This window comes from Hemicordylus capensis, chromosome 10 (assembly GCF_027244095.1).
Source record: "Hemicordylus capensis ecotype Gifberg chromosome 10, rHemCap1.1.pri, whole genome shotgun sequence".
NCBI classification, from domain to species: Eukaryota; Metazoa; Chordata; class Lepidosauria; order Squamata; family Cordylidae; genus Hemicordylus; species Hemicordylus capensis.
Genome location: NC_069666.1, coordinates 19,195,547 through 19,209,215, shown reverse-complemented (window position 1 = coordinate 19,209,215; position 13,669 = coordinate 19,195,547). Strand labels below are relative to the sequence as shown.

The following is a 13,669-nucleotide window of genomic DNA, read 5'->3' as shown; positions in this document are numbered from 1 at the left end:
ATTGCTGTCTTTTTCACCGCTGCATTGGCTCTTGCTCCGGCCAGTGTGGGGAAATCGGCTAGGGATGTGCAAAATGATTTGGGTACAAAATGATTTGTACCTGAATCTGGCCAATTCAGATGATTTGTGGGCAAAACAAATCACCCCCGATTCGGATCTGAAAAATTCAGAGATTTGGACCTCCATTTTGTGGCTAAAGTGGGTTGGGTGGTAGTGCCCAAGGGGTAGAAGCTACCACCCAAATTTCAAAGAAATTGGGCAAAAGGGGTGATTTTTAAATGATTTTTGAAGTTTACGCATCTTTAAGCTTTTCCCTATAGGGAATAATGGGAATTTCAGCAGCCCTAGTTATAACTCCGGGGGGGGGGGGATGGCTCCAGGGTGGCCCAGTGTGGGTTGTGATGGGTGGTAGTTCCCAATGGGTGCAAAGAAGCTACCACCTAGATGTCGAAGGAATTGGGCAAAGGGGTGATTTTTAAAGAATTTTTGAAGTTGGCATGTCTTTGGGACAGATTCAAGTCAGAAAAGGGGTTTGGGGAGCAGAAGAGTGGGTCAGGTGGTAGTGCCCCAATGGGTGCCTGCTACCATCCAGATTTCAAAGAAATTGGTGAAAGGGGTGATTTTTAAAGAATTTCTGAATTTTGCATATCTTTAAGCTTTCCCCCCCATAGGGAATAATGGGGGTTTCAGCAGCCCCATAACTCCACTTGGGGGGCATCAGGGCAGCTCAGAGCGAGTGGTGGTGTAGTGCACATAGGGTGCCAACCACCCCCAAAAACACAAGACTATGGGGTACTGGGTTTTGTTGTTTCTGAGGTGTTCTCAGTAGATTCTCTGGTAGCAAATGAGTGGATTCAGTGTTTGTCAACCGATTGATACACACCCCCTTTCCCTGGAACTGTAGGACATCAAGTTTGCTGACAGGTGAGCTTTCCTGAGGAAGAAGTTCCAGATCATGTGTGCCAGAGCGAAGAAATCCATCTCTTCAGTCATCATCTGTAGTCTTTGACCTAAGATTGAAAGGGCTGCCTGGGTTTGTATTCCCACAGCAATTATCATGGCCTTTGAAAATATGCTTCTGGAAGTTGGGGACTACTCCAGAGTAACAACTGATGCAGCACAGAGGCAGAAACCAGAGGGTGGAAAAAAAATGATCTCATGCATATGGAAAAGGTTTGGATCTTGCATTTGTTAATGAAACTTAGTATTTGCTTACAATCTAAATACTGAAGTGGGGAAGTGACAAGTAAAGGGAACCAGTAATTAATCTGAGCAAATGTATCTGCATGTACTTCGGCTTTGTTTCAACCAGAGAATGAAGCCTAAAAGATTCAGGCAAATGTGCTGCTGTCTCCCGTGAGGCTCCATGCACCCACACACGTTGCCTAGGTCTTTCAGCTGGACATTGGGCTGGAGAAGGATGCATCCAGGCAGACATTTAACAGGTGCAGTTTCCCTAAACACTTCCTAGAGATGCCCCTGATGAATTTCTACCTAATGCATCTCTGATCAATGCAAAGTGGGTGCATGGAGCCTCATTTCTAAAGCCATCATTAAAATGGGGCACCCTAACTTGCAGTTTCCATTCTTTTTAGAGCATTGAGAAGCTACTTTGTTTAAGAAGTCCTTGATCAGTGTGGAGGGTGAAAACATAAGAACAGACCTGCTGGATCAGGCCCAAGAAGGCCCATCTGTTCCAGCATCCTGTTTCACACAGTGGCCCACCAGATGCCGCTGGAAGCCTACAGGCAGGAGTTGAGGGCATGCCCTCTCTCCTGCTCTTACTCCCCTGCAACTGATACTCAGAGGAATCCTGCCTTTGAGGCTGGAGGTGGCCTTTAGCCCTCCAACTAGTAGCCGATAGACCTCTTCTCCATGAAGTTATCCAAACCCTTCTTAAAGCCATCCAGGTTGTTGGCTGTCATCACATCTTCTGGTAGAGAATTCCATAAATGGATTATGTGTTGTGTGAAAAAGTACCTCAATTTGCTGGTCCTAGATTTCCTGGCAATCAATTTCATGGAGTGACCCCTGGTTCTAGTGTTATGTGAGAGGGAAAAGAATTTCTCTGTCCAAATTCTCCAAACCATGCATGATTTTGTAGACCTCTATCATGTCTCCCCGCAGTCGTCTTTTTTCTAAACTAAAAAGCCCCAGGTGTTGTAGTCTTGCCTCATAAGAAAGGTGCTCTAGGCCCCTGATCATCTTGGTTGCCCTCTTCTGCACCTTTTCCAGTTCTACAATGTCCTTTTTTAGATGTGGTGTACTCCAAGTGTGGCCACACCATAGTTTTGTATAAAGGCATTATAATATTAGCCGTTTTATTTTCAATCCCCTTCCTAATGATCCCTAGCATGGAATTGGCCTTTTTCACAGCTGCCGCACATTGAGTCGACACTTTCAACGAGCTGTCCACCACAACCCCAAGATCCCTCTCCTGGTCCGTCACCGACAGCTCGGATCCCATCAACATATACTTGAAGTTGGGGTTTTTTGTCCCAATGTGCATCACTTTACATTTGCTAACATTGAACTGCATTTGCCATTTTGTCGCCCACTCCCCAAGTTTGGAGAGATCCTTTTGGAGCTCCTCACAATCCATTTTGGATTTCACTACCCGGAAGAGTTTGGTATCATCTGCAAATTTGGCCACCTCACTGCTTACCCCTGCTTCTAGATCATTTATGAATAAATCAAAAAGCACCAGTCCCAGTTCAGATCCCTGGGGGACCCCACTTCTTCCCTCCATTGTGAAAACTCTCCATTTATACCTACCCCGTTTCCTGTCTTTCAACCAGTTAGCAATCTACATAGGTACTTGTCCCCTTATCCCATGACTGCTAAGTTTCCTCAGGAGTCTTTGATGAGGAACTTTGTCAAAAGCTTTTTGGAAGTCCAGGTATACTATGTTAACTGGATCACCTTGATCCACACACTTGTTGACATTCTTAAAGAACTCCAAAAGATTGGTGATGCAAGATTTACCTTTGCGGAAGCCATGCTGGTTCACTCCCAGCAGGATCTGTTCTTCTATGTGCTTTACAATTTTATCCTTGAGGATGCTTTCCATCAATTTGCCTGGAACAGACATTAAGCTAACGGGCCTGTAATTTCCCAGATCACCCATGGATCCCTTTTTGGTAAACCACTCCTGTATTCTACCAAGAAAATCACATGGAATGTGATCACTAGGAGAACACTGACTCGATGGCACGATCTTTAAGGTACAAGTGATTCTTAGCCACTGAAATTTGAACTTAATTTTATATAGGGGTTTCCAAACTTGGGGATGATGGGAGTTGTAATCCAACCCTTGCTAACTTGGCAAAGAGGCACCTTTTTAACATGGTGATTCTCTTTATTTAGCAAAGGGAGAGTAACTGGTCCTATCCACCCCAGCACAATACCTCCAGTGACTGTTGCTAGTGTCTTTCTTAGGTATTTTTAAGATTATGAGCCCTTTGGGGACAGGGATCCATCTTGTTTGTTATTTCTCTGTGTAAACCACCTTGAGCCATTTTTGGAAGGGCGGTATAGAAATCAAATAAACAAACAAACAAACCACCTCTGATGACCCAAGGCTTAATACACCATCCTTGTTGAGGTTTCAGTGAGAACACTCTGGCCAGGATCTAGAGAACCAGTTCTGCACACCCAAGGGACATGACTGGAGTAGCTTTGTGGATCCCAGCATCTGCGGCTTCATTAAGACAGGTGGTTTGGTTCTAAGCCTCACCTGAATGAACTCCTGCTCCACCCCCCACCCTGATTGTCACGCTGAGTTCAACCAGAAGAAAGATGAGCACACCGAGAAGGCGAAGAGCAATGTGTGATTTCCGGCCTGTCCCAGAACTGGGCTCCTCCCCGCAGAAATGATCACAAACACGCAGCTGCTGTACTGCACAATTTAATCATTGCCATGACTAGCAAGAGAGTTCCATATGGCACCTTTGGAGACAAGGACGGCCAAGCGTAGGCGCTTGCTCAGGGCTAGCAGCTGTCCACCTGGCCACTGCACTATGCGCTGCCCTGACGTCTACAGAGTCTGGCTAAGAAGAGGTTCTACTGGCAGAGCAACAGCAAGCCACTTACGGCAGCAGCTTGGTCCCCGTCGAGCAAGTCAGGGCAGTCCCCTTCCCCCCAAAAAAAGAAAAAGGAGAGGAGAAGAGATGAGAGGCAGCAGCCAAGATGCACAAGTCACCAACAGGAGCTCATACCTGAAGCACAAGAGGACGAGTGATCAGTGCAATGCATGGTGCATGCAGGGACAGAGGCTGCGAGGTCAGTCCGCTTGCTCAGTGGAACGGGAGGCCTTTGGGGGCTAACCGCTCCTGCCCCAAGGAGCCCTCTTGGCAACACGCTGCTGCACTGACAGACGACGCCACAGCCAGCCCAGGGCTTCAGGAGAGCCGTGTGCTTCTTCCAGACGCACCACTGAGCAAGTGCAAGGCTGTGCCACGGCCGAGCCGGTGGACTTTTGCGCCAGAAGCATCCTGATGTGCTTTCCAAGCACACACACACCCACACCCACCCACACCCACACACACCCAGGACGAGAGGAGCAGACACCAGCTCTATACTAAGGGGGCAGGACACTACTTGTGGGCGCACAAGTACCAGCACCATGACGTCTGTCCCCTCGATCTAGTCTCTTAAGCCACGTTTATTCCACACAGGTCATCATTCACTCCACAAGCAGGAGGGGAAGCAAATGCTAGCTCGCCGTGGATCAAAACCGATCAAGTGCTGCTCGAGGAATTCCAAGCCGCCAGCAGGAGCCTGGGGGGGAATGCCCCCGGCTGAGTCAGCCAAGGTCCCAAGTAGCTTTCGGTCTGCACCGAGAGACAGACGGTAGCTGCCCAAGAAGGCGACGCAGCAGAAGACCTGCAAGCATCCCCATGCGATCATGACTGAGGGAAAGGGCTGCACCCTTCAAAACTCTTCCCCCTCCGGGAGGGGAAAAAACTGGCCGCCTAGCAGACACCCAAGCAGGGGCACTTCTGTCCTCCGCCCTCCCACCACCAACTCCCTCAGCCAGCTGAAGACACCACCCTCTGGGGCGCGTCTTCACACCATGGCACAAGAGCATCGAAGGCTCAGAGGAACCCGAGTCCTCTTGGTTCTCTTTAATCCAGGGGCTTCTCCTGGAAGAAACTCAGCCCAGAACGTCAACATCCTTAAGGCGTCAAAAGAGTTTAATACAGTCAGGATAGGTCGTACGGGTGGAGGCAATCCTGCCCCAGCTTCCTCTCTGGGGCCCAGGGCCCTGCTCTAGGTCGAGTGCAGGGGGATGACAAACTTGCAGCCGAAAGGCGAGTGGTAGTTGATGCCCACCTCCTGGAAGACTTTCTGGGGGATGCCGATGTCGCAGAGGTACACCCGCCCTGCCCTCTCGCCCAGAGAGAGAGGCAGCCCCAGGGCCAGAGACCACTTCGCATCGATCCCTTGCTCCGCGTCGTTCACGGGGGGGTCGATGCTGAGGACAGGGGCTCGGTTCTGGTTGGCCCAGTCCACGGCGGCCTTGTACCAAGGCTGGTCCCTCAGAAAGGCATTCTCGTGGCAGCCCAAGCAGTTGATCACCAAATCGACAGGTGTGTCGGGGAGGTCTGGAAACAGAAGAGACGACGGTGTCATGGTCATCAAGTAGTGATATTCAGGAGGACTGTCCTCGCCATGATCATTAGGGTAGGAAAAGCCTCCTGGCCTAGTTTGGGAGCTGCGAGTGCTCCCTATATTTTACCGCATGTTAGATAAAAGCAAGGTTGGAGGCAGGGAGCTTGCTCGTCTGTCGAGCCCCAACTGGCAGGAGGGCTTTCCCTCCTAGCTCCTTCTGAAGTGGGGGAAGGAATCTGGATCGGGCGTGCTGATCCCACCCCGCTGCGGCTTGACAGAGAAGCAAGTTTGGAACATAGGAAGCTGCCATATACTGAGTCAGAGCATTGGTCCATCCAGCACAGTATTGTCTTCACAGACCGGCAGCGGCTTCTCCAAGGTTGCAGGCAGGAACCTCTCTCAGCCCTATGTCAGAGATGCTGCCAGGGAGGGAACTTGGAACCTTCTGCTCTTCCCAGAGTGGCTCCATCCCCTAAGAGGAATATCTGACAGTGCTCACATGTAGTCTCCCATTCAAATGCAAACCAGGGTGAGTCCTGCTCAGCAAAGGGGACAATGCTTGCTTTTACCTCACACACAATCAAATATCAGAAGTGCGCCCAACTTCTGAATTCAGGTAGGAGGCTTCTCCTACCCTCATAATAATTGTCAGAACAGCCCTAAGGAGTATTAGGAACAACAATATCTCTGTGTTCTTATCCCTTATGCTGATAAGGACATAAGAGCAGCAGACCAAAAAGGTCCATCTAGGTTAGCATCCCATTTCCCAAACTGACAACCAGATACCTCCAGGAAGCCCAGAAGAAACACATGAGAACAACAACTTACATCGCCTGCCCCCCAGCAGTGGATATTTAGCAACATACTGCCTCTGAACGTGGAGATTTGACACAACCATCATGGCTAATGGCCACGAATCCAGCTTTCTTCCATGAATGTGTCTACAGTCATCCTCTAATGCAGATGCTGTTGGATTAAAACTCTTACCATCCTCAGTCACAATGGCCATCATGGCCGGGGATGATGGGAGCTGTAGTCCAGCACCACCTGGGTTGAGAACCTTTGCTTGCATTTTAAAGCAAGGTACAAGTTCTCAAACAGAGGTCTGGTTCTTCAAGACGGGGACTTCTTCCTCTGTTTTCAGTCTGCCGTCTCTGCATGGCAAAGGCAAGGGAACACTAGATCCTAGGAGAACCCCAGCTCACACTTTTCAGACTAGGCGGTGCCTACTAGTCCCCAGGGATGCAAGGATAAACCAGCCTTTTGCCACTAGATGGTGCTGCTGGACTGGAAGCAATCTTGCACGGACATCCTCAAAGGTTGCATTAGTATCTGTTTCCATCAGGCCAAATACCAGACCGATGGTCAGGGTCAGTAACTGATGAAGCTGTTCCTAGAGTCTTCAGAGAGCAGGTGGAGACCATGACTGAATTCCCCTCTACTCCCCAAAAAGCTACTTTATGTCTAGGAAGGACCCCGGGAAAAGGATTTCAGCCTGCTCCCGCCCCCACAACATTCCCTCCACATGTCCTTTTTCTATGTGCAAGAGATGTGAGTGCGGGGGTACTCCCTTGCTCTGGGCAATGAACAGCACTGTGATTCACAAGGATGCTTCAATCCATAGACAGCAGTCAGTGTCATTCATCCTAATATCAATCCAGAGCAATATTTTTCTTGGAATCTGTCAGTGAACTTACAAGTTCTTATACTGTTCTATTCCAAAAGCTTAGGGTAGGTTTACAACTTAAATCTACCCTGAGCCTCAGAAGTAAGCTCTCTAAAAAGCACAGTTGGTAAAGGTTCTTAATATTAAAAACGTTTAGATACCACCAAACAATACCTGTTCAGCGGTCACAGAGAGATGTGCAAAATACAATGTGGTCATTCACACAATCAAAAACCATGTTCTACCCAGGTTTCAGTCACCTTAAGGGGCACAGCAGGGAAATGCTTAACTAACAAGCAGAAGGTTGCTGGTTCGAATCCCCACTGGTACTATATTGGGCAGCAGCGATATAGGAAGATGCTGAAAGGCATCATCTCAGACTGTGTGGGAGGCGGCAATGGTAAACCCCTCCTATATTCTACCAAAGAAAACTGCAGGGCTCTGTGGGCACCAGGAGTCGAAATTGACTTGACAGCACACTTTACTTTACCCAGGTTTCAGAGAGGTGTGTGTTCCCAATTTTTGGTTGTGTGGAAGCAAAGTAGGAGGGAAACCTGGGTAGCTTTTCCTCCTACCTTGCTTCCATGCTATCACTTCTACCCAGGTTTTCCTCCTACCTTGCTTCCACACAATGGAAGATTGGGGAAACACACAGTTCCCAAACCCAGGCAGAACACAATTTTTGATTGTGTGAATGATCTCAAATATTTTATTAGTGTATATCTACATGAATTCATTTTGACTGGATCCATTAATGGGGTAAGTTTTGAGGAGCTGGTTCAGCCTGGACCTCACTTTGCAGCCCATCACATAAGAACCCCTGCTGGATCAGGCCCAAGGCCCTCCTAGTCCAGCATCCTGTTTCCCATAGTGGCCCACCAGATGCCTCTGGGAAGCCCTACTTAAAGCCATGATGTCAGCCTTCTCCCACGGTGCTGACCTCTGCACAGTACCGGGCTTTTCTCAGGGCTGGGAAGGCTCTTTAAGAGAGACGGAGCCCTCTCTTACGAGCTCTAGGAGGAAAGTGCCAGGAAGGGCTACACTTCCCAGCACTTGGTGCATGCTTTCCAAGATGGTCCAAGGGCTCAAGAGAGCTCAGTTGGACTGTAAAGGAGCCCCACTGGGCAAGGCACAGCACTGCACGGTGAGAAGGGCCATCTCTGCATGGTGCCAGGGGACTGTGGAGAGCATTCAGCTTCAAATGAAGCTCCACACAGGCCCCATAAACAAGAAGTCAGGGAGCCACACTTATAAGGACAGTCGTGACCAGCTTATACTTCCACTGCTCCTCAAGTACCCCGGCTGCCCTACTCAAGCTTATACTAGGCCGCTGCTTTCGGATGAAGGTCGGGCCCTTCACGTATAACACTGCCAAGTTCTGTGCGGCAGTGGACAGAATCTGCTGGGCCCTGACTGCCAGCCCATAATCAACTAATTTTACTTGCCTGCTCCGCTCTCAGCTAGTTATCCTGGTCTACATAAAGTCACCCGTTCCTATTGTCTAAATATTTTACGTTTTATCCTCTCATAGACAGATGCATACAACTTTGAATATAAATGTAGTGATCTTGTACTCATACTTCTGCCTCTGTTCTCTCCCTATTTTAATACATTTTACTATAGTACTTACAGTTCATAGTAATCTTTATGTAGTAATTTTAACGTAATATGGTTTTATTGCTTTCTAATCTGTTCTATCCTACTGTATTAACTCCTGCTAACTGGGCAAAGAGAAACCTTTTAACATGGTGATTCTTTTATTTAGCAGGGGGAGAGTCACTGGCCCTCTCCACCCCCAGCACAGCATCCCTCCAGTGACTGTTGCTGGTGTCTCTCTTATGTTTCTTTTTAGACTGTGAGCTCTTTAGGGACAGGGAGCCATCTTATTTAGTTGGCTCCCTGTCAAGCGTGGTGTAGTGGGTAGAGTGCTGGACTACGACCAGGGAGACCCGAGTTCAAATCCCCATTCAGCCATGAAACTAGCTGGGTGACTCTGGGCCAGTCACTTCTCTCTCAGCCTAACCTACTTCACAGGGTTGTTGTGAAAGAGAAACTCAAGTATGTAGTACACCGCTCTGGGCTCCTTGGAAGAAGAGCGGGATATAAATGTAAAATAATAATAATAATAATAGTTGCTATTTCTCTGTGTAAACCACCCTGAGCCATTTTTGGAAAGGTGGTATAGAAATCAAATAAGTAAGGAAGCAAGTAAGGATGTTCTCCCCATAATTTCTGCCTCACGCTATCTTATGCTGGTCTTGGACTGTAATAAAGACAACTAGCTGACCTGGCGCAGAGCATCTGACAGTTCTCCCTGTCTTCTTTATATATAAAGATTTGATTTGATTTGAGTCACACTTAGGGCTGATGGGGGCCACCACTGACCCTGGGCCTTACAATGAAGAACACAGACGGACACCTTTCAGGGTCATGCTTAAATCAGACCGTGGCCATCAGACCGTCTCTCTTGCGGCTGCTCATGGCTTACCTTTGACACTGGACACCTGCTGGCCTTGGGTCTTGCTGAAGAGTGTCAGCTCATTGGTGATCGATTCCAGCATCTTGACAAAATTGGGAAGGAAGAGAATGACATGTACATCGTGATTGGAAAGGTGCCGGCCACAGCTGATTCCCTGGGCCCCTTTTGCATGAGGGCCACATAGCAAGGCAACCGTGGGTCGCTGGTGGATATTTTTAGGATTCAGCCTGAAAATCAAGATACGTGAAGATTCTTAAGCATCAACAGATTTCTGTTGCAATATTGCTGCATCTGAAATAAAATTTAAAAAACTTGCTTCCCTTACAGGGGAAACAATACTTTCACGTTTTTGCCTTGGCTTGCATGTATCCTAGATATTTTGAGAGTGTGACTACAGTTATAACAACTCTTAAGGGTTCATCATATACAGTGAAGTCCTATGCACGTTTATTCAGAAATGTCCCTGTGAGTTCAGGGGGCAGCGTAAAGGGGTGTGTGAGCAAAAAGCAAGCATGCAACTCAAAAAGCTGGAGTGGGTTTAAAAAACCAAACTAGAAATGTGGCATTTTGTTTAAAAAAAAAAACACCTTTGTAGAACAAAGAACCAGAATAACTTTGTTCTTTTGATGATCCAAATAATATTTAAATTTGAAAGCCTCTTAGCCCCAGTGGCTTCTCTGTAGAGCTCCCAATTCCATCTTCTGCTCTGCATTCATTGCTAAAGGAGTTCCTGAGTCTGGCTGTTTTGAAACATTCTTCTGATGTGCAAGAACAGAAATAACCTCTTCTCAGAATGAGGCTGATTCTGCTTTGGAACTGGTAGAGGGACATGAAGCAGAGGCTCCCAAACAGAGCCCTACCTTAGGTAATGCACAACGTTTATTTCCTGTTCATCTCAAAGCCAATGGCCCAGAATCAAGTTGCAGCCAGATCAGCCCACAAAACCCAGCCCAAGGCATGCTATGTCTGAAATGTGCCTGTACAGCAGCTCCAGAAGAGGGAGTCAAGTCATGCACTATAGGAATGAGACCCTGGGATGTTCTTTCTGTGCCCAGATGGCAGGGAATCAAGGCAAGGTCACACTCAAGAGCCACATTACAACACACCAGAGTGTCCATATGGCTAGACAGGCCTGCAGGATCCAGCCACAGCTTCACGCAAGACAAAGACGGCTTGCTCCTTCCCAGAGAAGCTCTTTACCTGTTGGGCCCTCCAAGCAGACTCAGGGCCATCTGACTGGCACATACCCCCGTCATCTCCAGTCTCCGCTCATGAGTCAGCCCGTGTTTCTCTGCCACGGACAGCAGCTTCTTGTGTAGCTCATAAGAGATGCTTGGAACCACCAGCCCGGAGTCTGGAATATAAAACGGGAAGCAATCGTGAAGCGAGCCTTGCAAAAGGGGCACAACTCTCCAGATCCAGGACCGAAGCCAGCACTCAAGACATAACGTGAGGTTGCTTGCTTTAGAACTTGGCCACTTTAACATTACAACACTGAATTATTCGGAAGGCCTTTGGGCATCTAGACATAACGGCTTTACCAACACATAAATAATAAAAAATCAGTTAAATTGCAGACACACCATTTCTACATGCCAGCAAAGAAGCATGCCTAAAAGAAACAATGTTGCACTGGGCGCGTGCACCCATCTTCAGGATTATGAGCTACTACAGCAAAGGAGGAGAGAAGGCAAAGAGGTCTCAGAATCTTGTTCATATTAGTCTAAAATCTAGTTCATATTTTTTAAAAAGAAATTATGAAACACAAACTCTAACTTATATCTAGATGCAAAGGGTAAGGGTGTGTGTGTGTGTGTGTGTGTGTGTGTGTGTGTGTGTGTGTGTATAGAGATAATATGAATATGATTATTTTTAAAGCTGCAAACAGAACTCCAGTCAAGTATTATCTGGATCCCAGAAGGATGCTATTAAACGAAGAGGATAGTATAAATTTATTGTTGACTAACAAACAGAAATATAAATGTGCAAGATGTTTTGGCTTCCACCTTTTGCAGTTGCTCTGATGTTATATGAAAGGTATTGTAGCTAGAGTATGTCCATTAAGCTGCCTACCTGTGGAGAGGAGAGCGGGTCTTGTGGTAGCAAGCATGACTTGTCCCCTTAGCTAAGCAGGGTCTGCCCTGGTTGCATATGGATGGGAGACTAGATGTGTGAACATTGTAAGATCTTCCCTTTAGGGGATGGAGCCGCTCTGGGAAGAGCATCTAGGTTCCAAGTTCCTTCTCTGGCAGCATCTCCAAGATAGGGCTGAGAGAGATTCCTGCCTGCAACCTTGGAGAAGCCGCTGCCTGTCTGTGTTGACAGTACTGAGTTAGATGGACCTATGGTTTGACTCGGTATATGGCAGCTGCCTATGTTCCTATGAAATCAAACAGAACATCAACTGCAGATCCTGTAGTGAGATCTACCGGATTGAGTGCAAATCACCAGGATGCAATATTCAGTACATGGGAAAGACAACAAATGACTATGCAGACACTTCCGCAATCACAAGTCTGCAATTATAACAAGAACAACAAAAAATTAGACCAACTGGTAGCCAAATATTTCAAACACTCCCAAACACAAAGTATCTGACTGGTCAATCATTGCAATAAAGATGCTATTGGATGCAGAGAAAAATCCGGGATCTATGCACTCTGGACCCTCGCCCCAGGAGGCCTCAGCACAAGACATGTCCGCAGCAACCAGTCCTAGGCTGCAGAACACTCCATCCTGGACATTCTGGAACTGTTACGGCAGCTGCTGCCCCCTTCACAGAACATCTGAGCAACTGAAGAAGACCGAAGCCAAGACGTCTTGCATATTATATTCCTGTTTGTCAATCAATGTTCTATATACATTTAAAATGCTAATTAAACCTGCAGAGCTTAAGCTCCTATGGAAACTGAAGTAGGAGGAGAGACACAATACGTTGCCCAATAGTAAGGGGCAAGAGGCTCTTTCAGAGGCTTTGGTTGTATCTTCAGAGTATGAAGCTGCTTTACACTGGATCAGTCCATTGATCTAGCATGTGCTCTGCCACTGAACTATGGCCCCTCCCTAGCACATGAAGCTGCTTTTTGCCAAGTCAAACTATTGGTCCATCTAGCCCAGTACTGTCTATTCTGACAGACAGTTGCTCTCCCAGGTCTCAGGTAGAAGATCTTTCCCAGCCCTGCACCCGAGATCATTTCGCCAGAAGATGCCAGGGTTTTATTTAATTTATATGCCACCTGACTCCAAAGGCTCTTTGCATTTTAGCATGCAAAGGCAGGGCCAATCTGGGATTTGGGCATACAAAATACAAGGGCTCTACCACTGAACGGTGGCCCTTTCATGAAGTAGCTTTCCACATAGGGATTGGATGGGCAGCAAGGCGACACTTTTCAAAGTCAAGAAAGACCCTATATAGACACACTAGAGAAGGATTCAGCTCTGCCGTTTCCGATGGCTTGCAACCTCCGAAGCCTTGTGTTCGCTCTAAACATCCACTCACATATACTTAGGGCAGGTATTCGAGTTGTGTAGCAAAAGACGCAGCAGTTGTGAAAACACGCACACTTTTAAAAGAGCATTCCCATACACACAACTGGGAGCCAGTGTTCCCTCTAAGCTGTGCGTACACTCACGTTTCTTTTATGTCCGCTCAGTTAATTTTAGATCCCGCTCAGGCCGAATCAGGAAGGCCCCACTCTGAATGCAGGGGCGCACGTACTGCCTTGATACTGCCGCTCAGAACAAAACTCATTCCACACACAAGTAGAAAAAATCAGAGAGAACACTGCTGGGAGCCCAATCAGGATTTCCAGATTTACGTATATGCATGTATAAATGCAGCAACAACAACAACAACAACTCTACTGCAAAAAAAATGGCAGGCATGTGTAGGAAGTGCGACTGCTGTGCGA

The 13,669-nt window shown here is 47.5% G+C and overlaps 1 protein-coding gene across 7 annotated transcripts in view; it reads right to left on the bottom strand.

Moving 5' to 3' along the window:
• Positions 1–3,891: 3,891 nt before the first annotated feature.
• Positions 3,892–13,669, bottom strand: part of EDC3 (enhancer of mRNA decapping 3) — a 33,588-nt gene continuing 23,810 nt past the window's right edge. For all 7 annotated transcript variants that reach the window (XM_053272954.1, XM_053272951.1, XM_053272953.1 and 4 more), the window contains 3 exons: positions 10,959–11,112; positions 9,768–9,985; positions 3,892–5,606 (listed from right to left, as the gene is read on the bottom strand). In XM_053272954.1, the coding sequence (XP_053128929.1) occupies positions 5,272–5,606; positions 9,768–9,985; positions 10,959–11,112 (707 nt within the window). In that variant the 3' untranslated portion in view covers positions 3,892–5,271. The remainder of the gene's footprint in view (positions 5,607–9,767; positions 9,986–10,958; positions 11,113–13,669) is intronic.